At 32.5% G+C, this 25,371-nt stretch overlaps 4 protein-coding genes and 1 long non-coding RNA gene across 6 annotated transcripts; 2 read left to right on the forward strand and 3 right to left on the reverse strand.

The window, feature by feature from the left end:
- Positions 1-6,866: 6,866 nt before the first annotated feature.
- Positions 6,867-10,157, forward strand: LOC146919153 (phosphatidylinositol 4-kinase gamma 2-like). The gene is made up of 2 exons (XM_085712381.1): positions 6,867-8,579; positions 9,423-10,157. Exons 1-2 carry the CDS (start codon positions 7,209-7,211, stop codon positions 9,798-9,800), a joined length of 1,749 nt encoding a protein of 582 aa, XP_085568507.1. The 5' UTR covers positions 6,867-7,208; the 3' UTR covers positions 9,801-10,157.
- Positions 10,158-10,280: 123 nt separating this feature from the next.
- Positions 10,281-11,787, reverse strand: LOC146919154 (uncharacterized). The gene is made up of 2 exons (XR_015011355.1): positions 11,432-11,787; positions 10,281-11,264 (listed from the first exon to the last, which is right to left on the reverse strand). It is a non-coding gene; the product is annotated as an uncharacterized LOC146919154 (long non-coding RNA).
- Positions 11,788-12,453: 666 nt separating this feature from the next.
- Positions 12,454-13,272, forward strand: LOC146919155 (Late embryogenesis abundant (LEA) hydroxyproline-rich glycoprotein family). The gene has a single exon (XM_085712400.1). The coding sequence runs from the start codon at positions 12,545-12,547 to the stop codon at positions 13,106-13,108; it is 564 nt and encodes a 187-aa protein (XP_085568526.1). The 5' UTR covers positions 12,454-12,544; the 3' UTR covers positions 13,109-13,272.
- Positions 13,273-13,983: 711 nt separating this feature from the next.
- On the reverse strand, positions 13,984-17,118 carry LOC146919156 (GDSL esterase/lipase At4g10955-like). 2 transcript variants are annotated; one of them, XM_085712398.1, is made up of 3 exons: positions 16,767-17,118; positions 15,857-15,960; positions 13,984-15,186 (listed from the first exon to the last, which is right to left on the reverse strand). In XM_085712398.1, exons 2-3 carry the CDS (start codon positions 15,916-15,918, stop codon positions 14,217-14,219), a joined length of 1,032 nt encoding a protein of 343 aa, XP_085568524.1. In that variant the 5' UTR covers positions 15,919-15,960; positions 16,767-17,118; the 3' UTR covers positions 13,984-14,216. The 2 variants fall into 2 exon arrangements, with proteins under 2 accessions (XP_085568524.1, XP_085568525.1); XM_085712399.1 differs by having other exon boundaries at positions 16,772-17,042.
- Positions 17,119-18,247: 1,129 nt separating this feature from the next.
- LOC146919157 (dynamin-related protein 5A-like) lies at positions 18,248-25,127 on the reverse strand. Its single transcript, XM_085712401.1, has 15 exons — positions 24,840-25,127; positions 24,637-24,744; positions 24,267-24,368; positions 23,732-23,782; positions 23,575-23,636; positions 23,207-23,297; positions 22,949-23,013; positions 22,664-22,858; positions 22,415-22,534; positions 22,130-22,200; positions 21,775-22,000; positions 19,726-19,776; positions 18,970-19,198; positions 18,732-18,871; positions 18,248-18,599 (listed from the first exon to the last, which is right to left on the reverse strand). Exons 1-15 carry the CDS (start codon positions 25,033-25,035, stop codon positions 18,471-18,473), a joined length of 1,836 nt encoding a protein of 611 aa, XP_085568527.1. The 5' UTR covers positions 25,036-25,127; the 3' UTR covers positions 18,248-18,470.
- Between the last annotated feature and the right edge of the window lie 244 nt (positions 25,128-25,371).

Raw genomic sequence — 25,371 nt, forward strand, 5'->3', positions numbered from 1 at the left:
ATAAAAGCATTTAGTTGTTCCAATATCAAATGTTTTTTTCTTTTTGAAGTTGTCGTTCACCCCATTAGAGTTCAAAAGGATGGTGGCTATCATGTTTTGAACAAGTTGTCCTACATGAAATGTTGTTTTTTCTTGAGTTTTGAACATTATTGTAGGGTTTACCAAATATTGTCAATATATGGTTGTATACCGTCAAAACTTAGCTAATATGCTCCACGATTTAGTGATAATGCAATCACTTTTAAGGATAAGAAAAAAATATATAAATTTTCAAGTTCATTGGGCATTTTGCACATAAGTGCCAAACTTCAGGGGCGGTATTTGCAAAACGTCATGTTAACTAACAGAAAAATTTGACGGAGGGGGTAAATCGATTAACGTTGTGCAATTTCAAGGGGGTAATTGAAGTTTTGTTAATTTCAAGGGGGTAATTGACGAAACTTACAATTTCAGGGGGTAAATCGATACAAAGTTTTCATTACTAGACTAAAGGTGGCGTTTAGCATGGGACAATAAAGTTTTTTCCCATCATGGGAAAGTTTTCTTTTTTAAACCATTAGATCAAAAAAGAGCACCCGTCATATTATAGTCTGACCACATCATCATATATTTTCTCACTTTGTCTCTCCTCCATGCCACCCACCACCAGCGACATGACAATCCTCCTTTCTTGTGTGATATCCGTTCAGTTCATTCATATTTTGTGTGACGTCAATTTTTGTTTGTTGTAAAATGGGTTATTCTTTGAGTTGTATAATTGTTGAATTAATCCTTTTGTGTAAATGCGTTATTTATTGGTGTAATGTTTTCTTCCAATTTGCATATACTCACCACCACCATCATCATCCACATTTCATAGCATAAGCACAAAACAATCAATTAAAAAGAGTTTGCGAGAAGCAAATTTGGAAAACGCAAGGCACATGTCAGAGTGGTTAGTGAGTGGTTTAACTGGACGACGGTGAGTGGAGTCGACGGCGGTGAGTGGGGGCGTCTGAAGGTCCGATAAGATGGTGGAAAGGCGTCGAAAAGTCCGTCACAAGCTTTGAGACGATTGTTTTGATGTTGTTTCTGGTGGTGGAGAGTGGGGATGGGGAAGAGAGAAGAGTGTGAAAATATCTAGTGTTAAGAGTCCATGATAATACTATATTCTTCATTTGATCCAATGGACATAATCAACTTTCCCATGGTGGGAAAAAACTCTACTGACCCATACTAAACGCCACCATAAACTAAATGGAAATGCACTTTAACCTTAACTAATATTCATCAAAGAATTTGTGGGGATTGATAAGAATTGATCTCGTGACTATTTGTTTAAAGCTTTGTTTTCTAGTTTAGAGTCCGGAGGAAATGTGAGGGTTTTGGGTAAAAGAAAGGAGGAAAGAGAGATGAAAGAAAGAATAGTTTACTAACTTGACAAACGATTTGTTTTTCTACCTATCAAAAAATCTTTTTAAAATTAGGAACTTCAAAATTATATCGAAGGAGGCTTTTAGAGGGTTTTGGATGAATTATTCAAATAGATTGCAAATATGAATAAAGATTGTGTTGGGATTAGACTTCGCTAGTTATTCATTCTAGATTGCAGATATGAATAAAGATTGTGCTGAGATTAGACGTCGCTAGTTATTCATTCAATGGTTCCTCTTCAATTTTTATATTATTTTGCATAGGGTCTTGTTAACAGTGCCTCCGGGGCATTGGTTAAGGAATCCATGAATGTAAATTTTGTCTTGGAAATATAAGGTGTTACTTTTGACCAAATAATAATGATTACATCATTTTTGTGTGAAAACTTTCTTGCTTTGGATGCTTAATTAATGCCCCTGGGGGGACTGTTCAGCATTCCCCTTTTGATCTTAATTAATGCCCCTGGGGGACTGTTCAACATTCCCCTTTTGATAATTTAAAATTTGAAAGTTGGATGAAAATTTAAGGTTCGATCTTATCCCTCTAATGCTCAGAGGAAAAAAGCTTTAGTAATATGAAATTCACTCTAAAGGTAAGTAAAATCTATAAAGTATTGATCAAATTAAAGATCAAACTTGAATACTCTATATCAATAATTTAATTTCGAACTTAATCTAAAATTACTTTTAATTTATAAATTAAATGCTACGAATATTAATTTAAGAAATCATAAAAACACAATCATTATATATATATATATATATATATATATATAAATAAATCAATTTTGAACACTGGATATATCATACACAGTTGATTATTCCTCATTCTTGTATATAAAATATGATTCTCAAAGTCATGCATGTCAATCACCGAAAATACCATCAACTACATTATCATTCACTATATGTATTAATTAATATGACTCTTAAGTCATGCACGTCATGTGATGATCAATATTATATATGTTAAAAATACAACACAGTTGTAAATTTTAACGCATACTATATTTTTTTCTTGGTTCTGACCCATATTATACTTATGCATTATGTATCTATTATATATGAAAAGATATTTTTTTTAAATAATCGCATAAATTTTTGTAAAGTTCCATTATTTTATGCAAAAATTATAAATTACACCATTTACCACTTGTTTTCATTATTAATTATTTATTTGGTTTCTCACTTGTATTCATAAACTCTTTTGTATTTTCTTCTTTTCCCTTCTTTTCCTTTTTTCTTTTTGTACACATACGTAAAAATAAATATTACTTGCGTAAACATACACTTACCTTTTTTTTAAGGGACAACATACAATTACCTTGTTAATACTAACAAATATTGTTTTACCCCTCTCCTTTCAAAAAAAATATTGTTACCACTCTAACCGATAAGATATACTATTAAGAAGACTCATTTCCCCTCTAAATAATTATATATATGTATATATACATATATACATTTATTATAAAAATATATAGTAATGCCCAGGCTACCGCTGATTAATATAATATATTTATGTATTTCTAAGATCTTTACGCTTTTTACTTTCTATAAACTAAAGTTATTTAAAAATAAATAAGAACTTTAGAATCACACATAATGGGTGTGTTCATCATACTTACATATGTTATAGAATAAGATATGATATGATAAAAAAGCTAAACAATTTAAATTTTTATGTAATAGTTATAATTTGCACTATATATTATAATTTGCATGATGAGAAACTTTGAATTTAATTTTTAATTTCTAATGAAGATTATGAGTAAAAAAATGTATTTAGTTTTATACATCGATTATTCAATAAGTTCAAAGTAGTATTTTGCTAATCAAATACTTAAATGGATATATAACATTAAAGAATACGAAGAAAAAAACTATTTGGTAGATTCTCTAACCAAATACTTGACACGTGAGTTTGATAACTCATATTTATTTGGTTAATTTTTTTCATATTTTGAGCCGGTGGAAGTTTATTACGAGATATGTATTAGATTACATCACTTTATTAACATATATGTTATAGAACTCTGGATGGTTAAACCATTATTGTATTACATATTTCTTACATATATCCATATTCTCTATGCTTATGTGAAATGTTAGTATTTGACGGCTATAATTCTATTAAAGTTTGTGTTTTTTGTATTGTTTTGATAACAAGTGCTTTTATAAATGGTTGACATTATTCTTATATTTCAATAATTGATTAAGGTTAGCCAAATGAAAGAATTGTTAAATTTTAATTCATAAAATAACCTCGATTGATAATTAAAATATAATAAATTATCATATCGATGATTAAATTATAATTTATAATTATGCACTAGAGAGATTACTATATTTTTTTAAATTATGTTACAATTTTTTGATAGACTAGACAATAATTATTAGGGAATACAACTGCAACATATTGACGATGATGATGATTGAAAAACGTGGAAGATAAGTATGTGATAAAAATGATGCAAAGATAGGTCCAAAATTTCAGTCGTGTGATATTCCAAATTTGAGTTCTTTCCCTTTCATCTCTTTGATTATTCTTAATTTCAATGGTGTATTAAATCATATCACTTTTATCAATCGGTTTTTCGTCATCATTTCTCGAGGTTTCACGGTTGGTTCATTTACAATCTCAACCTGGTGTGTTCCAACTGTTCCTCCTCGTAACCATATGCTATAATGCATAGCACAAGATAACCGAATTTCCGTTTTCTTTAGCATCAAATCGTCATCTCTACACAGTATATTGTTTTTGCACAGTTTCATGTTGTAAGGGTAGATTTATTTTCTCACATATGTCATTCGTTTAAATTTAAATTTTCAAAATATTATTGATTATCTTTTTCCTCGATCACTTGTTGATTTCTTGCCATTATATTTTTTTGTATCCCACGATTTTTTTTTCAATTTTTTTGTGTTTTTAACTCAATCAACTTCTTAATAGTTAATGCAAACCGATGAATAGTGAAATTAGATTGAGTGATTAATATATTTCAACAAATTTATCCAAAAACAATGTGTGTGAATTTAACCACTAGACTACTTGACAAAAAAAATACTTAATTTTTCTGTAGCAACAGTGTCATTTAATAGCAATGGTTCAAATTCACGAACCCAAAACAAAGAATCATTTTCTCTATTATGAGATACTGAGATGCGATGAATTAATAGATATCTCAATGCCGTTGATATCCGGTTATGAAATAAAAATTGTACTTTACACAATCTCAAAATATAACACAAAGAACAATTGGGCATATAACATAAAGAACAATTGGGCAAAATGAGCACAAATTAAACTCTAAAAAGCACCCAAATGCAAGTTAAATGATTAATTTGGAATAAAAAGATATTTAAAAGCCGATTCAAAATAAGGGTTAAAATTAAAGGAAGCAAAAATAATTTTGCCTATCGTTTAATTTCTTTTGTAGCATTCAACCACACAATAGTTTTTTTTCACGAGAGAAAGTTTAGGTGAGTTTGGTCTTAACGGTTCATCAGTTTAAGATAGACCTCAATGCTCGGTGAGTGTCCACATATGTACTTATACATTACTCCATCCGTCCATAATTATAAGATTCTTGACTATCATATAAATATTTTCTATGTATGCATTCAGTTCGTTTGATTCGTGCTTGAGCCAGATGATGAAAAATTCTCATGTCCGATTCTTTCGGAGGATGGATCTATAAGAATTCACCTATCCCAATAACAAAAAAAAACCTGACTTGAATGATCCTATATTAAGAGCGAAATTGGCTAAAGAGATGGGTCATAATTATCATGGAAACATTTTGTATCTCCTTAAATATAAGATCATTTACAAATTTTTAGATGCATTCATTTTTCAAATACATCATTTATTAATATAATACTACCTATTTATCTTGGAATATAAAAAATCAACACTAAATACATTTATATGAATAATCATACACATATTCGACATATTAAGTAGGTTCGCCTATTAAGTATACTATCAACTTTTCTTAATATACATCAAGATGGTATAACCAATTAAACAAATAGAGTAACCACCAATGAAATTTTAACTCTTATAGCTGTGGTTAAACTCTGAAGTAGGAGTAAACTTTTAATCAATTAAACAAACCTACATCAGCTTAAATCACAATGGTATAGCCAACTGCGTTAAAAGTATGTCTTATGAACATCATTGAGCAATAAGGCACAACAACCCATGATAGTTTAGCCATAATATTACTTGATTAAGAAAAATGTTTAACCATGATTATTTTGTTAACACACATAGTCCTAGTGCGCATCCACATCTCCGAATAGAAAGGTCAAATGTGAAATTTGTATGAGAAAGAGTCGAGAACGTCAATGAAATAAATGTCTAAGACCACTAAGAGATTTAAACACACATCTCTACTCAACACCTTAAGACACTAGATATATGAATCTCCTCACTTGTATATGCAACATTTCCTTCATTTCAAGTTGATATGAGACTTAACCATTCATGTTTGTAACTCAACATTAACACTGTGTTTGTTTGAAGAGAAACTGGGAAGAGAGAAGTTGTGAAGAGAGAAATACAAGAGAGATAGTGAACTTCTTTTGTTTAGTATGCAGAGAAATAGGGAAGAGAGATCACAATTATGTGGGACCTACCACTTTTTGTGGTCTCCTCTCATCTGCGAAGAAATGGAAGAGATTCCTATCTTTTTTATATTTCCATCTATGCCCCTTGTTCTTTCCCAAAACCAACAATAATAAAAGTCATCTCACCACTTACCACACCACTGTGTGCTGAATAAGTAAAACTTGGTGATTGCAAAATTTGGTACAATAATAATAAAAGACAATGGGAAGAATTATTAACAATAAAGTAATCGACTCAAAAAAAATTAAAATAAAATGTATAGTAAATTAATTTAATAATACACTTAACAAAGACCATTAAATTTGTATCCGAAAGAATATTAAAATTTGTTTTTTTCCCCTACCATATGTTTTAAGTTTGATTTTTTATAGATGGGCTTTTTTGTCAATTCATAAATTCATTCAACTTCTCTCTTCTATTTCTCTCATCTCTCTCTTATACTAAACAATACATCAAATCTACTTTATTTCTCGTATACTTCTCTCTTCTCAAACTCTCTTTCACCTATTTCTCTCTTCACAACTTCTCTTCTAAACCAAACACAACCTAAGGGAGAATATACCATCTTGTTTATTTGATACTAGTTATTCAACAAACCTAACCAACTCTAACAAATCCAAACAAACTAAAAACGCTCCTTGTACTCGTTTTCATAATATTTTAGAATATGATTATTTTTCGGTTACAAAAAGTAAAAAGAGATTCCCGTTATAGGAGTTTGAGTCAAAATATTTTATAAAAAGCCAACGGCTACAAACAATACCGTTCTGTGTCTTCTTCTCTTAGATCATAAAAACTAACATTTCCGAAAACATCGCAAATTAGCTCTAACAAACTTCATTCTCATCCAAACTCTTTCTTCCCATTTAACCTCTCTCCCTTCCCTCATTTTCCTTTGATTCTTTCCCAGCGTTAGAATCCACTCTCGCTCGCTCGCTACATTTCTTAATCCCTTCTTTCGAGAGAGATTAATCATTAATTAACACATTATTACTTATTCTTTCATTTCTTTATTATTATCATTATTATGTAACATTTTATTCAATCTTCTGTACGGATTCCTTCCGTTAACTACAACTAGCGGAAAGACAGGCACTGCAGTTTTCAGAAAGAAAAACAAAAAATAGTTTAGATTTGAATTTATTAAATTTTTTTGAAAGATGTCGGTTGCTGATGTTGCATTGAGACCGATTTTAAAAGAATCGGAAAAAAATTCACATTGTCATCACCGTCGTTGTTCAAGCGAATCCATTCTGATATACGTCACCGTAGACGGAGCAGTAACACCAATGCGTGTGTTGGAATCTGATTCAATTGCATCAGTGAAAATGAGGATTCAAACACGCAAAAATGTTTCATGGAAAAAGCAAAATCTAGTTTCTAATGGAAGAGAATTATCTCGTAACAATGCGGTGATGAAAGAGTACGGTGTAACTACTGGTAATGTTGTTCATTTGGTTCTTCGTCTTTCTGATATGATTTTCATTGTTGTGAGGACAATGTGTGGGAAGGAATTTGAGTTTCAGATTGATCGGCATAGGAACGTTGCACATCTTAGGAATTGTATTAAAAGAAAGGGGAAAGGTTTTGTTGATCTTGTTGAGGAAGAACAAGAGTTTTTTTGCAGCGGCGAAAAGCTTGATGATAAGAGGATTTTTGATGATATTTGTAAGAATGATGATGATGTAATTCATCTTATTGTTAAAAAATCGGCGAAAGTTAATGCTACTTTTGTTCATAATAAGGATTTAGAGCTTTCTGTTGTTGCAGATAATTTGAATTCAAACTCGAATCAGAATTTGAATAATCAGAATCAGGATGAGGTTGTTAAGGTTATAGAACAACCCTCTGGTTTTGATTTTTTGTTAGAACCGATTTTCGTGAACCCTAGGATCAATTTTTTTCCTTTCCTATGGGATATGATAGATGCAACTTTCAATGGTTTGAAAAAAGGAAATAAACCTGTTAGATCTTCTGAGGGAACAGGTGGGACTTACTTCATGCAAGATTTCAAAGGTGTGGAGTATGTTTCTGTTTTTAAGCCAATTGATGAGGAACCAATGGCGGTTAATAATCCGCGTGGATTGCCGGTTTCGGTGAATGGTGAGGGATTGAAGAGAGGGACAAAGGTTGGAGAAGGAGCTGTGAGAGAAGTTGCGGCTTATATATTGGATCATCCAAAGGCTGGACCGCGTTTGGTGTCTGGTGAAGCGATTGGTTTTGCTGGTGTTCCGCCTACGGTTATGGTGCGGTGTTTACATGAAGCGTTTAATTACCCTGATGGTGGGGATTGTGGCTCTTTGAGGATGGATCATAAGGTGGGGTCTTTGCAGAAGTTTATGAGTAATGATGGTAATTGTGAGGATATTGGACCTGGTGCTTTTCCTGTGCAAGAGGTGCATAAGATCAGTGTGCTTGATATAAGAATGGCGAATGCAGATAGGCATGCAGGGAATATATTGTTTAGAAAAGAGTCAAATGGTGAAACTCTGCTCATTCCCATTGATCATGGTTATTGTCTTCCTGAGAAAGTAAGTCACCATTTCACATTCTTGTTTTATTTTCCTATGCAGTATTATAATGTTTTCTATGTTCTGTTTGGTGTCTACATCATTGTTATCAGTAGTTTACAATACATGCAAGTAGTATCTCAATTTGATACAAAACTGAACTCAACCGATGTCAATCCATAGTATAGATCTATTTTGGATATGAATCTCATTTTGAATCCCGATTTATTACGATGAATCTCGATTCATTCAAATGAATCATTACTTAAACTTAGTGCAGTCGGTCCTTTTTATGCTAACTTTGTATAGCCAGTCGCTTATCTTTTGTCATTTGATATATGACTTGAATATTGAATATTGAATCTACGGTCGTACAGTCTCTTTTTTACCTAAGAGATATATTTTTATTGGTAATGCATCATACGATTTATAATAATATTTGATTTACAGTATGATAACCATGTTCGTTATATTTTGGATGCAAGAATACATGTTTAATGAGAGAAGTGAGAGAGTTTCTGAACCAACTGAGATGCAGATGTCAGTTTAGACTTATATGGTATGAGAATCTATTATTTAAAAAACCAGTAGTTATTGCAAGATTTTTGTAACATATTTTCTCACTAGAGAGTTTCTTGAGAAATTCATCCAGACTACTTTTATAACTTGTTCATTTTCGAGATTCTTATACATCATTTTGCAAGGACATTGTTTACATATTTGATTAGTCCATGCATACGAAGTTGCTGAAGGTGGATCAACAAGTTATTATGAACTTAATACGTATGTCATAGGAATTCAGACATTGCGATGATACATAAAAGTCGATTAGTTTGTGAATTAATATTTTTATTCTCTCTGCAGTTTGAAGATTGCACATTTGATTGGCTTTACTGGCCTCAAGCACGTCAGCCATACTCTCCCGATACAGTTGATTACATATACTCTCTGGATGCTGAAAAGGACATAGAGCTTCTGAAATATTATGGTTGGGATGTTCCAGTTGAGAGTGCTAGAACACTCCGCATTTCCACAATGTTGTTGAAGAAAGGGGTTGAGAGAGGTCTCACTCCCTATGCCGTTGGAAGCATCATGTGTAGGGAAAATCTGAACAAAGAATCAGTGATCGAGGAGATTCTCTCTGAAGCCCAGAAATCATTGCTACCAGGCACGGAGGAATCTGATTTTCTCGAATTTGTATCGCAGATCATGGATTCCCGCCTTGGTGAGCTGTCGAAATAGACTTTTTTTTTCTTTGTCTGATTCATAGGTATTAATGCATGTATGTATGTATTAAATGAAGAAAACCAGTCCATATTTGGATGGACTTAAGGTTGTTGTATAAGAAGGTGATGGTAAGAGGTGTTCTAATCAGGGACATATAGGTCCGAAGAGATTGCATATTATTACTCACCCAATCACCTCCTTATATTGTTTTTCGGGATTGTATTGCCATATTGAACAGAAGTTAAAAGTCTGAATAAGATGTATTCTACTGAGATGGTGTATCTTAGGATTGTATATATTAGGGTTGGAACAGACATAGGAGTTGGATATGTCTTGTGTACATAATAAAATGGACATTTTACTCCTTAACCATATCATAAGTATGCACCTTTAAGTATGTAAAGTAATTTAAGTAAGACACAATATGCTGAGATTCACGTTAAGTCCTAAAATTATTATGTAACTTGAATCTGAACCACATTCCATTTCCATATCTATGCATATTCAACTTTTCAGTATACATGTAAAGATAAAAATCACAGTACATTTCCCTCTGTTCAAACTGTCTTTCTCCTATTGACTACCATAAGGTTTTGATCTTGATAGAGTCATCCAGACATTGTTAAATCTACTTGCTGATTGCTCTTCTCTGCTGCACTTTGTTGTGCCATAACTTCCCAAAATTTTGAGGCTTAATAACAAACTTTTGGTTTTAAGAAGTAATTTTGGAACAACTATCCAAAACCCAAACACCTGTTTTAGCTATTGTAGTTTAAAAACTAATTTAAGTTATTACAAATTTCCAAGAATAGAAAAAACAAACATAGAAAACTCTTTAATTTTTATTACATAAAAATACATGCCTTGATCTTGTGCTTGAAAATCTTAACATCTTTGGAACCGTTTTTGGAGAATATTGAACATGTCTTAAAAGATCACTCTAATATGGAGTCGTTTTTGGTAAAACCTGTAGGCATGAGGATATCAATTAAATACATAAAGTGAATTTAGATGTGAAGTTTGCAATTCAAGTAAGCAATATTCGCGCTTCATGAAGACAGCTATACTAAATCATTTTTATGTGTCTAAATCATTTGCCTATTGGAATATCTTTCGTAACATATATAATGATGTTTAAAAACATTAAGATTTAATTTTATGAATATGAGCGTCTTATACGACTATGGATCATGATATAGATGACCAATATTATATGGTCTATAAAAGACTATTTATACCTTAAAAAAAGGCTAAATTACCTTTTGGTCCTCTAACTATTTAATTGGTATCAGATTGGTCCCTAACTAAAAATTGATTTATTTCGGTCCCGTAAGTTTCTCACCGTTACTACATTTAGTCCTTTCTGTTAAATTTAATTAAAAAACGTTAGGGTTCATCAATTTCTGGAAAATAGGAAGAACACCATCAACAACAGCAAGAACAAAACTCAGCACATGAACAAACAACAGCAACAAAACCCTACAACAAACAATCACAACAACCCATTAACCACAAGAACAAAATCGAGCACTACCAACATAAAATTAGGGTTCTGAAAGGGGGGAAAACAAAAAGGGATAAAATTTAATCTGATAAATCTGCTTTGCTTTAATGACATAAAACGAATTCTATACTCAATTGCTAACCTTTTTTCGATTATGATTCCTTGTTGAAAGACAAATTAAATTCAAAATTGATATGGGGTTTCTTCTTGAATTCGATTTTGAGTTTGGGGGTTTGAGATTTTGGTTAATTTGGTTGCTGGGATTTGATGAAGATGATGATGAAAAGGATGATAATAATGTGATAAAGATGCTGTTGAAGAAGGGGAAGAAGATGCAGAAAAAGTAGGTGTTTATAGAGTAGTGATTTCAAGTTGTATGAAGAATTTTATTTTATTTTCCAGATTTTTGTTTTGCTGTTTTTTTTATAAAGGTGAATGAGGAAGATGATGAAGAAGTTGAATGAAGATGATAATTGTATAAAACCTAATTTTTTTTAATTAAATTTAACAGAAAGGACTAAATGTAGTAACAGTGAGAAACTTAAGGGACCGAAATAAAATAAATCAATTTTTAGTTAGAGACAATCCGATTCCAATTAAATAGTTAGAGGTGCAAAAAGGTAATTTAGCCTTAAAAAAAGACTTCATTTAATTTCCGTCAATAGAGAAGTTATACACTTATACTTCTTCTATAGTCATGTTATAGATACGAAATATCTTCGATGTTAAGAATCTTCGTTAAAAATTACGTTAGTTAGAATCATAATGTATATTTCCTAATTTTGATATCTACTTAAGACACTTGCTTGAGTCTCTGGTAACTTTGATTTTGATATGAATCTTCTCCATTATAATTTTTTATTTATTTTCAATCTTCACCTTTCAAAACACCATCCATTTTTTCTGTTCAAAAAAAAAAAAAAAAACCATCCATTTTTCCTTAGAAAAATAGTGTGGATTCTCTCCTACTCTTAGGTTTGGTAGTGGCACTGCATAATGTACTGTACTGTAGAACGCAGAAGAGAGTGGAGGGAGAAAGAGGAAAATGAAAACCTCCACTACAAGACAAAAAATGACAGGTATATAAAATTGGACCGAAAGCAACATAACAAACAACTTACGGTCCCACAGTTGTACCACTTTCGCATTCACATGTACTCCCTTGTCATCTATCTAAAGCATAACATTAACACATGTTCTTCAATAGATACACATATAGATAGATAGATCTCTCTCACAGTCAAAAACCGTAACCATGACCAAACATGAACATGAAACACCACCGTCAAACCGAACAAATCTAGCTTCATGTTTGGTCGCCACCGTTTTCTTACTCTTCATCATAATCATAATCTTCACACTTTACTTCACACTTTTCAAACCACAAGATCCAAAAATCTCCGTCACCGCCGTTCAACTCCCTTCATTCAACCTCACCAACAACTCCACCACCGTCAACTTCACTTTCTCCCAATACACCTCCGTTAAAAACCCTAACAGAGGTACATTCTCACACTACGATAGCTCCTTTCAGCTTCTTTTCTATGGAAAACAAATCGGTTTCATGTTTGTTCCTGCTGGGAAGATCAATGCAAGAAGAACTCAGTTCATGGCTGCTACATTCACCGTTCAGTCTCTTCCGTTGAACTTAGAGCCCGATGGGCTTAAAATGGGGCCCACCATGGAGATTGAATCTACGATTGAAATGGTTGGGAGAGTGAGAGTTTTGCATCTGTTTAGTCATCATGTGGAAGCTAAAGCTGATTGCAGAGTCGTCATTGCTATATCAGATGGAGCTGTCTTAGGTTTTCACTGCTAATAATTAGTATAATTTTCTGATTATTATTGTCTAATTAATCTTTCATTTTTGTAACTGTAAACTAAATTAGTTAGTTGATTCAGGTGGCTAAATAAATTGACCATCTCTGAATATTTAGAATCAAATTGTTTTATCAATTACAATTTACTCTAGGATTTAATTAATTAGTTTTGATATAGAAATAAAATGATGAATGAATAATTAATTCTGATATTGAAATAACTAAGATACATTCGAAAATGCGTGACGTTCATACGGTTTTTGAATCTTTAATATGTGTGGATTTCAAGTGGCGTTTGACACTTTGTATATAGAACAAAAGTAAATATCTCAGACACTTCAAATATGAAATTTAGTTTTGAATTACTCCATGTTAATAAAAAATTATTGTTTAAGTGTATTTTTTTGACATTGCAAATATACTTTTCTGTTATTAGTTTCTGTGGTTTTTTGTTTTGGTTCTTATTGTTTTATTTTAGTCCTATAATATTTAGAACATTTAATTTAGTTTCTTCAATGTGAGTTACATAAGCACTAGAATGAATATTGTTGCAATATTGTAAAGACAAAAAACTAATAGTATAAATGTATAATACATTGAATTTATGCTTTCATTAAATTGATTTTGTAATCTGAAACTCAACCAAAGGAGAAAGAAAGAAAAAAAGTACTATATGCTAAAATGTAGCAAAAGTTAAGACATTATATTGGTTTGAGTGGAATTAGATTCAATTTTTTAAAACAAGGTCTTAGATTTGAGCATTGTGGATGAAAAAATAGGGTTAGAATGGGAGACCAAACTAAAGCTGGCTAGCTAAATTTTTCAGTGGAGATTAACCATAGATAAAGTTCGTTGAAATTTTGCACCAATAACATAGTTAAAACAAAATTAGGCAAAGTAACCTCATGACTCTGATTCTTTTTTAAACTATCAACCCGTATATTCAATCGAGCATATATATACCTATCATCTCCATTTCATCATTCTTAAAATTACAACTTTAATAGCATTTGCTGCTTGTTTAAAACTTAATTTCAAAAGGAAAACCACAAACATAGCTCAATATATATACTTTGCAGCAATTGATTACAATAACTAGAAGAACTACTAGTATTTGTGGAGCTTGGATTCCAACTGTAAATCTGGTTTCCACCACTGGTGAATCCCATGAGCTTCTCTGAAACACTTTGGAGGAGTTAAATTCACTGTCAGAGCAGCTGAAGGAATGAGATGCAGAGGTTCAGATTCCTTCCCAAACATATTCATCATTAGAGAACCAAGTGAGTTTTGTGTTGCTAGTTTTTCAATGCTTCCAGCACCAATCTCATCCATTTTTTTTCTATGTTCAAAGTATCCGACATACTCCGAACATATATAGTCAGATGGATTCACAAATAAGCATGGAATCCAAGCTGACAAAGCATCAAATGAATCAAAGGACAAACTTTTCTTATCCGAATTCATAGCAATGGCGAGTCCGGCTGTAATCACGCTGCTAGCAATTCGAAGTCTATGTTTCACTTTCTTACTTCTAATTCTCTCAATTGGAGCAGATGCAAATGGAGGGTTGAAAAGAAAAGACTCAATGAATGTGCCATTTTTAGCTAATGTTTTCCCGGCAAGCAACGCCATGCCAGATCCTAGAGAGTGACCGGCCAACCATATATTTGAACCATTACCACCAACACTAGCCACCACGTTTCTGACAGCTTCAATGGCTATCTCTGAGCGTGAAGTTCGATGAAGTCCATTTTTGAGAAATTGGAGATCCAACTCAATATCACGCGAAACTGAGTCTGCTTTGGTTATAGTCCCTCGAAACGCAACTACATAACGTGGACTTCTATTTAAGGTGTTATTGCACATATATGGTGGAGGCTTGAATTCATAAATTGCACCAAATATGGAGTTATCAACATCATCAACTAGTGTATGAAGCAGCTGAAAGTGGAAGAATGCCCACCAAGGAAATGCTATAGAATCGGGACCTTTCCGCTGTTCTTGTCGGTCTTTTTCTAGAACATAAACTCCTTGAACCAAGCTAGCAGCTACTGACTTTCGATGATATGCATGATCCCTGTATAAGATTGAATCTTAGTTTTTATTACAATAACCCTAATAACCAAAAACTATAACTCAGATACAACTTTTAGGATTCAAAATATTAGCGATATTGAAGCTTTATGTCCAAGAAGAATGACATAAATATATCAGGGTTTTGACAATGGGAGTAGGCTTAAAATTTCCAAAGAAGATATGTAGTTCATCAAAGTCGTATAAGTCATCAATTTCGTCTCTGAACTTGTACCTCTTTCTTTAGGTTATTTCTCAAGTAAATACAAATGATAGGTAGTCCAAAACATTTAGTCACATCCCTTTGTTAGTTCCTATTATTATACTCTTTAGTTTCTTACATAAAACTTTGTTGCTTCTTTTTCCACCCTATGAGTTTCTCTAGCTCTATGTAGTTCGGATTCTATAATCCGAACTGCATAAAAACATCATAAAAACCTCCAAAAACTTGTTGAAATATTTCGGATTTTAGAATTCGAATATGACACGCGAGAACTCATAGGATGAGAAAAGTAATGGCCTAAAACTTTTGGTCTTAAAACAAAATAGGAAAGAGAGTGTAAATTTCTTGATCTAAACAAGTTTCTGACCATATACTACAGTCATTTGTTTGAATCGGTAAATACAAAATAAACAGCATAGTTGAAGTGAAAGATTTGTTTGATAGATCTTACCAATTGACATAAGTTAGATGTAAGGGTCCAGAGAGGTGAAAATAATCCCTCTCAGAGGCCATTACACCTTACTTCCCCACCTGCCTTCCTTCAATGTCTCCCCACTGTCATAGATTAGAGACCATATAAGGGAAATATCAAAATGGATCCAGTGTCGGCAATTAGTGTATAGTGTACTAAATGACTCATCATTTATTCATTTCATTTTGATATGGAAAAGAAAAACATTGTACCAAAAAAAAAAAAACATAATATAAATGGTTGTGATGGTTTCAGTCAATATCACCAATTAATACATGTTCCCGAAAAAAAAATACATGTCAATGAAAGAAATATGTGTGCCTTTATCATTTCTCATTGATTTGAGATCAAATATATACTACATGAATACATGGGTAACCAAAAAAAATATACATGAATACATGAGTGATTCTACAATTCTTTCAACAACAAAAAAAAGAGTGATTCTACAATTAATTACATTGATTTGTAATGGTAATTGACATTAATGTACAATAATTCACATTCAATAATAAGAGATTAATTCCATACAGCTGAAAAACCATTAACCCTTCATAATTCATAACTAGTCCAAGACATATAGTAGCAGTAGCACATGAGCTGGAAAAATGAAGATTAAATGTAACCACGAAAATTGAATTTCCAACTCCCGTTGACTATAAGCAAAAAAATTCACAAACCAAAGTTAACTAACTCCCTCAAACATGTTTATTTTTTAAAAATGTTGATAATTACAAAAACGGAAATATTGGATATTGATTGACGCGGGAGCATACAACATTGGAGATTCTACAATTGAATTAGCTAAAAAAAAATAATAGTTGCCAAATGATAGGAAAATAAAAATGTATAAGCAAGAAAATGAGAGTCAAATAAAGAGGATACTCACCTCACCTGGTAGAAGTGGAAGAAGTAAACAAGAGGGAGGAGGTTTCCAAACAAGTGAATAAGAATGTAAATGAAAATACAAAGGTGATCATCCCCATCTTAAAAGGGGAAGTTTCGTTTCAAGTTGGTGAGTAATACTTAATGCCAATTAGTAGTACAATATTCAGGTATTTGGCAACGGTTGAAGAAATGTCACTGTCTCCTATTCAACTGAGCTATTAGGGTTGCTTCCTGATTCCAACCATAAACCAATCAGATATTAGTATTGACTTCATATATTATACTTCTAGGCCACTAGTAATGCTGTATTATAGAGAGACTTTTCTTTGATACAAGAAAGACTTTTCTTTTTTCTTCTAGTAAGAGAATTAACAAAAAAAAATATTTAACTGCGATATGTTTGTTAATGAGTATGAATTCCAAGCACTGACGGATCCAAAAATTTTAATAAGTGGGGTCAAGTTATATCATAAAAATTTATACAAAACTTTATAAACGTGTAAGCGTGCGAAAATTATACAAGTTATATTTATAATTGATTGCCCTAAAATGTTGATTTTTTTTTTAAATATTTGTCAATTTCTAGCAGAGTATAAAAAATATAACCATAATTAATTATTTTTTCACCATCAACGTAGCGTCAGTCACAACCTTTTTCAACAAATATAAGAATAGTTTATATTATAATAGTAGTTGTATGGTCTTGCCAACGATATTTTCTGAGATAATTGGTTAAAGATTTCATAAAAGAAAATTTTATCTTAAAAATAAGCAAGCATTATTTGTATCGATATAATAATTATAACAACTTTTTATAGAAAAAAAAACTACTTCTTTTCATTTATTAACTAGTGCTCTTAGAACACCGTTAAGATCCTTCTTAGTTTTGTAATTTTTACAGTGTAATAAATAGACTATGTGAAGACAATAATACTATATAAAGAGAGGTCAAACTAGATAAAGAGAGGTCAAACTAATTTAGGGTTAAAGATACAATACACATGTAGAGGCAAGTGGGGTCGCTTGACCCCATTGCCCCCACACTAGGATCCGTGGCTGATTCCAAGTATGAATTCGAAAGAACGTGTTGTCAAAAAAAACATCGAAAGAACGTGTTGCTACTATTTCTTTATTATTATTATTTGAAAATTTGAAAATTGTCCCTGATGCATTTGTTAAAGAACTAAATATAGTAAAAGAAAATTATTTTGAAACTAGTGCAGTCAACATTTTAAAAATGTAAATGATGTTCTTTTCAATATAATTTTTTCCCTTTCAAGTGTCTCAATGTCACCGATTAGCATGACTCTTATTATTTTTTCATTTCAGGACGTGCTTAAGGACATATTTTTACTCTCAATTGAATTTTTTTTAGAGGGGTGCTAAGAACTTGCTATGGATGTGTTGAACTTTCTTCGTCAAAATAAACATATGCCATTTTGAAATGCTACTATTTCCGATTATACAAGTTTGAGACAGAAATTAAAATATTAAGAAGGGGTCGTTTGAAGACACTGCAATAATCTCACCCACGAAAAAACATTCTATTTTACAACAAGACAGACATCTAGTAAAGATGACAGATGTAACGTTTTGCATGACAATGCAAAACCCAAAGTAAATGGAAGAAGAAGGAAAAGAGATATAGACAATGAAGATAACACATGAAATAGAAGCAACCCTGCTCTCAAACTTAACATCACATCTACTTAGACCAAGCGGCGGAATCAATCTCAGCTTGAGCACTCCTGTATAACTCTAGTCTCTTTGCAAGGGCGGTACGTCTTTCCATTACTGCAGGATCCTCATTCAGCAATGATGACAGACGCTTGGACTTCAAATATAATTTTATTCACACTATCAGTGTTTGAACTATTTTGAAAATATCATAACTAAAATGAAAATAAAAGCTTAAATGTATCACCAAAACTATATATCATAGACAGATTAGATTTATTATTCTCACCTCATATTTTCCTATCTCAATGAAGAAATGATCAAGCAGGCTTCGTTTGGCTTCACGCACTTGACAATGGACAATTGACTTTGGAATTGAATGCCTCAAACTTGCACAGACCATATTGACATAAGACAAAACTGTTGATCCTGTTTATAGACAATTAATCACAGAGAATGAGACCTTCAACTCATTTCCAGCATTTACAAACTAATATAAAATTTGGGGGGAATGTTGTAGATTTTACCAATTCGCCTAAGATATGAATCATTATATCTATCAAAAATTGAATGTGTAGGATTGCCACCCTTGTCTACATCTTGAGGAAGTTTCCGAAAGTACTCAACCGTCAGATAGCCACACTCCATATCAACTAACTGTAGAGTTGATTTTTTGCTTTCCTCCCTCATTCGTTCCAGCGAATCAGAAGCTGCATTTGTGACCTCAACCCGCAGACCTGGATATTGCTTCAGTTCCTGCGAGTCAACCAAACCAACACCATATATATCAGCTGCGAGAGAGTGATGGGAACTCCAGATATCTTAAGGAAATGGATAAGAAAATAAATGAAATCCAATGAAGTTCCAAGAAGTCTAGAGTTTTACATCAAATCAGTTGCTAGACAAGAAGGGGCTCAAATATATTAAGTCTAGAGCTATACATTAAATCAGTTTTACAAAATTATGGCAATTTAATTAGGAACATGAAGTCTAGAGCCTTTGAAATCTCTGCATGATTTAAGCAGCTTTACATTACTCACAAATAGAAGGTTCGAGATTAATGAACAACAGCATCTGTGCAATTTATTTACTTAGGAAAACACCCCCCATAACTGATTTTTGAAACTTCAAATGTAGCTAGTTTTAAATTACAAAATGAACCTTGTCTGCTAGAATAAACACGACAAAGTAAAAGCACCGAGGAGAGCCAATTCAAATTTAAGTCAAACATAGCAGCAAAAAATTATACAACACTCTAAATTTTTGCATTTTCAGGAGCTTACCACAGTCTGACTAATTGCTTTGTGAACCAAATCCTTCAATAAGGAATGAACCTGAAAGAGTTTAATTGAAAATGGCAAATTAATAAAGATGAAAGATTAGATCAGCAAAGATAAAAAGTTAAATTGACTAAGATAAAAACACAGAATCATTATAAAACACCAAATTCATAAGCTTTCTCTAATTTTAATATTAAAAGATTTAGTGTTAAATTTTCTATCAATGATTTTAGCTTAATTCATGATAAAACACCCAATGTAGCCGGCCACAACTAGTGGGAAAAGACTTGGTAGTTGTTGAATAAATTTCCCCCATCTTAAGGCCTTTGACCAAATGGAGGTTGATCATAAAAAAAAATTAATCATTAAGAAGAACGACTACAAATCAACTTAAATTCCAAAGATCATAAAGTTTTTTAATCATTAAGAATAAGGCCTAAACATTAACTTAAATTCCAAAGATAATAGTACACTAAGTGTAATGTCCCGCTTAAAACTCTAAAGATATTTTATCGGATATTGAGTTTGAGAAGAGTCTAGAAAAAGGCAAATTGGTAATTTGCACCTAAAGGGTATAAATAGAGCAAAACACATAATTTCTTTCATTTTCTCCACTTCTTTCTCTCTCAAAATCAGATTTTTCCTCTCCTCCCTCTCCCTCTTCATTCCAATCCATTAAAAATCATCAATTCCTCTACCAAACCAACATGTAATGATGTTTTAAGAACCTTAGAGCAATTAGGGACTTATGGGAGCTTGATTTTCTCTATCCTTTCCTCTCTTGAGAAAGATTGAAGCTAGGGTTTGAGCAAAGAAGTGAAATTTGGAACTTGTGGCATCAATTGGATGTTGTTTTGAGGTGAGTTTCCAATAAGCCTTGTTTTTTTTTTAGAAGTTGTGTTGTTAGAGAATGGAATGAAATTAGGAGTTGGAATTTAAGAAACTATTAGGGATTAGTGATTGAGTTATGAAATTACATTGCTATAAGTGGTTTTGCAACTAATTATACATGTTTGGGTGGACAAAAGTGATTATGCTTGAATGTTATGAGATGGGTGTCAAAATTCGTATGGCATATATGTGGTATCTCTCGTCACGTGTGATTAGTGAAGATTCAGATTCTACACTTAATTCCCTTCGGTTCGGATATAAATTTTGTATGATTCATATGAGAAATGGATTGGAAAACGCGTTTAAAGTTTGGATTCTATGCTGAAAATTGCTTACGGGTTTGGCATGGATTTTATATAGAAAAACTCACGCCAAACCCGTAAGCAGTTTTCAACATAAAATCCAAACTTTAAACGCGTTTTCCAAATCCATTTCTCATCCGAATCATACAAAATTTACATCCGAACTGAAGGAATTAAGTGTAGAATCTAAATCTTCAATAATCACTCAATTTCAGGTTACACAACAAAACTATGACGAGAAATACCACATATATACCATACGAATTTTGACACTCATCTCATAACATTCAAGCATAATCACTTATGTCCACCCAAACATGTATAATTAGTTTCAAAACCACTTATATAGCAACTTAATTTCATAGCTCAATCACTAATCCCTAATAATTTCTTAAATTCCAACTCCTAATTTCATTCCATTCTCTAACAACACAAATCTAAATAAAACAAGGCTTATTGGAAACTCACCTCAAAACAACTTCCAATTGATGCCACAAGCTCCAATTTTAAATTCTTTGCTCAAACCCTAGCTTCAATCTTTCTCAAGAGAGGAAATGATAGAGAAAACCAAGCTCCCCATAAGTCCCCAATTTGCTCTAAGGTTCATAAAACACCATTACGTGTTGGTTTGGTAGAGGAATTGATGATTTTTAATGGATTGGACACCTAGTTTTAATATTTTATATTTTATAATGATAGAAAACGAAGATCCGATCTATAAGTTTCAAAAATATATTGAATGGAGACCAAAAACTGATAGGTAAACATATACTGAATAACCGTGGTAAGCATATATTGACACTAGAACCACTTAGAAATGCACGTAATCATTTTCAAATCGTTGTTCTCGTATTTATACCGCATCAACAGCTGCCTCGGCAGGGCCCCTGATACTAGTTAGAGAAGATTCAATGAGGCGACGGTATCCTTGTTCTGGAGCAATTAAATGAGGTTGATATCCATCAGCTTCTGTAATAAGTTTCCTTATATTTTCCATTGAAAGCTGCTTATCAAACTGCAACCTTTTTAGAGCAGCAGGGAGCTGATTGTCAAAGACATTATAAATTTTATCACCACCAGGTCGCCTGTAGTAGGTTGACAAATTACAGACGTTAGTTTGAGAAAATGAAAAAATCCAAAGGATAATTAAGAAAAAAAGGGATAGAGCAAAAAGTCATTTTATAAAGAAATAAGGACTGAAAAAGGACACTTACACCCCATCAAGGTGTTCTTTAAATATTTGATCAAATGTGCGGCATATTTCCATGATTGCATACAATTTTCCCTGCACATGATTTGAATCAATTATTAGAAAATTCATATGCACAATGTGAAAATAAGATCCATGAAAAAACGATCTTATCGCTGTAATAAATCAATTTGCTGAAATGATGAATACTTGCAAGCTTGGAATGGAAAACAAGGCCTTTTTCTAAAGTTAATCCATATAATAATAAAATATTGATAATTCAAAGGGAGCTTTTGGAGAGCAAAATTACCCCTTCATCAGCTGCAATAGGCTTTCCCAAACGACTCAGTTCCGTTTCAAGTTCAGCGATTGTTTTGCTGATAAGTGATTGAATGCCTGGAATTTTGGACTTGATTACTGCCTCCAAATGCTGAGATATTAAGCAGTATAGTTCAGTTACAGAAACAAGTAACACAAAATTAAATACTAATTAAAAATTATTAAAAACTAATATTCCGTCCAATTGATGTTTTATATGAATAAATTGTTATTTCAATACCTTTGAAAGCATCTTGGCAAGGTGCTCAGAACCCATTCTGTGAGCAAGGTGTTTATATTCAGGAGTACTGGAAAAATACTCGCGTTCTCTACGCCTAGCAGCAATCATATCAACATTCTTGTTAATATCTGCTTGTGATCTATTGACTACACCAATCCAGGGATACTTTAACCTATAAGATCTCCCCTCCAGCATCTGAAATAAAGAAAAATCATCAACATTATATTAATTATCATCACCCAATGGCATGATGTTCCATCACAACTCAAAAAATGATTGACTTACTTCAACGGCATCAGTACCCTTATCCATAAGATCAATCTTTGTCAAGACTCCAATTGTCCTTTCACCTTAAAATTAAAAGCAGTATACATAAAGTTAGAACTTAGAACACCAACAGAATATTTATTTCAAGCTGTTCAAATCAATCAAATTGCTCAACTGTTAGAATTTGGTGAAATTCACATTTACATTTTCTAACACAAAATTCTAGGGAAACAATGATAAATTAGAAGATTGTAGAAAATAAAATAATGAAATTACCAGTGGGATCCACTTCACGAGAGATTTTAATTGCATCTGATGTCGCAAGATCTTGATTGGCTGGTGTAATAGCCAAAATTATACAGTTTGGCTGCAGATTAACATCAAATCAGTACACAGTTTTTCAAATGTAGGCACCATTATAAGGAATTAAGCATGGAAAATAGCCTCATCAGAAAATATTATGAAAAAATTAAACACAGCCATATTTATCATACAATGAGTCAAATTTGTCAAATCAATTTTCTAGAGATGAAAGTTAAGATTATAAGAGCTATATGATACAAGTTGCAGACAGAAAAGCAAAATGTAATACTACGAATTACAAAGTTTGTTACTTAAGTTTCAGCTTAGAGAAAGGTAAGTACCTTCTCAATGTAGGAGCGAACCATATTCTCAATGTCTTGGACAATACTATCTGGTTGACCCTCTGCATGTTGCAAAACCATTTGTTAGCATGTCTCTCTTATTGTCACAAAACACTTAACAGCTTGACAAGAAAGACATTTCCAAAATGTTACTTACCAACAGCCACCTTTGTAAGGCCAGGAAGATCAATGAGTGTCAAGTTAACAACTACAAAGGTCCAAGCAGTCATTAGTAAGTTGAAAAACAATGAACAGATAAAAATAATAATAAAAATAAAAAATCCACGCCACAATTTTACCCAGCATTCTTTCTCACACACCATTGGGAGAATATTTACTAAGATGAATAAATTCAAACAAATTGGAAAAAGTTGGAAAAGGAGTTGGGAGTTGCGTGTGGTACTGGTGATGGTGATAGTAGTAGACACAAGAAGAGCCACATATTGGAGTTAATAATGACTTATCTTCTCAACCCAATTCCCCAATATGGGACTAACACCATCATTCCCTAGTTCCCATATTGACAATTGCATTAAGAGATTAAGTTATTATTGACTCGATAATTTCTGCACTTATGTTAACTACTATCACTAGCACACAACATTTACTCATTTTCCAACTTTCTTCAAATTGTTTGAATTTTACACTGTATTCATTTTAACACACCATTGGGAGAATTCAAAAACACCCACCATTGGGAGAATATATACTGAGATGAATAGGAACAGTTGAAATCTGTCTTGTTCGTCCAGTCTCTCTATCGGTTTCATCTTGAATCTCCTTCCTCACATCAGCTGCACAAATTAAGCAATCATTACAAGTAATAAAAAGTGAAACAGCTTCGTAACATTTTAACAAAATAATAATGAAACAATTATTTGAGTTTAGTTTAGCTACTGGTATAAAAACCCTTGTTAAACTACATGGTGACATGTCCATAAGCCGTTTTTCGCCTATTTCCATAATTTGTTTTTAGCTTATTTCCACAAATTACATCAGGTTGACTTTATAGAATAACTTATCCAAACAGAGCCTAAAAGTTGAGGAATTGAGAAAAATTACCAAAATCAGTGAATCTTTTTCTAGGAAGATGCAGAAACTCTGCATACTCTCTGCTTCCTTCATCAATCTTTTGAAGCTGCAAAACAAGAGGCCGCCGCGTAACAATGCCTGCAGAACAATTTGCATGCAACTCATGAAAATCAAAAGGTTTGAATTGAAATCACAATTTGAACTAAAAGCTTGCATGCAAGTAATTACATTACCTGATCCGCGAGGTAAGAAATCTTTGGCAACAACGCTCTCTAATACGGAGGATTTTCCAGAGCTCTGGCCACCGACGACGGCGATAGAGGGAAGAGAGTCCCAGAGAGTGGGTAAAGAAGTGGCTGCTTCACCGTGGTCACCTAAAGCGGTGCATGCTCTCTGGATTTTGTTTACCAGTGATATTAGGTTCTCCATTTGAAGTTGAGAGAAAGAAAGAGTTTGTGGAATTTGGTTTGTTTGCAGAGTGAGTGAATTCGAATGAGTAAGTGTTGCGTCTGAGTGATGACAAGTATATAATGCGTTGTTGTATTCTTATATGGTGATGGTGATTATGATAAATAAGCGCTAAAACATTTATCGACCGTTGGAAACAACTTAAGACGTTCTTTCTTTAGAGAGAAACTTACTCTATCACCATTGACCTTGTTCAAATTGATATATCAAAATAAATTTGACGTTTTTGACCTTACTTTATATTTTTTAGCAAGACTACTCTTACTTAATACCACGACTCACCACGGACAAAAAAAA

The sequence above is a fragment of the Medicago sativa genome, chromosome 5 (assembly GCF_051527215.1).
Source record: "Medicago sativa cultivar Bolivia chromosome 5, Bolivia_mono, whole genome shotgun sequence".
NCBI classification, from domain to species: Eukaryota; Viridiplantae; Streptophyta; class Magnoliopsida; order Fabales; family Fabaceae; genus Medicago; species Medicago sativa.

What these genes read in the sequence shown, in the direction of transcription:
- LOC146919156 (XM_085712398.1), bottom strand. Translation starts at nt 15,918, where the DNA reads ATGGCCTCTGAGAGGGATTATTTTCACCTCTCTGGACCCTTACATCTA. An exon ending in CATCTAACTTATGTCAATTG is followed by an intron (nt 15,187 to 15,856) that starts GTAAGATCTATC and finishes AATCTTATACAG; the next exon opens with GGATCATGCATATCATCGAA.
- LOC146919155 (XM_085712400.1), top strand. Translation starts at nt 12,545, where the DNA reads ATGACCAAACATGAACATGAAACACCACCGTCAAACCGAACAAATCTA.
- LOC146919153 (XM_085712381.1), top strand. Translation starts at nt 7,209, where the DNA reads ATGTCGGTTGCTGATGTTGCATTGAGACCGATTTTAAAAGAATCGGAA. An exon ending in GTTATTGTCTTCCTGAGAAA is followed by an intron (nt 8,580 to 9,422) that starts GTAAGTCACCAT and finishes TTCTCTCTGCAG; the next exon opens with TTTGAAGATTGCACATTTGA.
- LOC146919157 (XM_085712401.1), bottom strand. Translation starts at nt 25,035, where the DNA reads ATGGAGAACCTAATATCACTGGTAAACAAAATCCAGAGAGCATGCACC. An exon ending in AAAAAGATTCACTGATTTTG is followed by an intron (nt 24,369 to 24,636) that starts GTAATTTTTCTC and finishes TAATTTGTGCAG; the next exon opens with CTGATGTGAGGAAGGAGATT. An exon ending in CCGAGGCAGCTGTTGATGCG is followed by an intron (nt 19,777 to 21,774) that starts GTATAAATACGA and finishes AAACTCTTTCAG; the next exon opens with GTTCATTCCTTATTGAAGGA.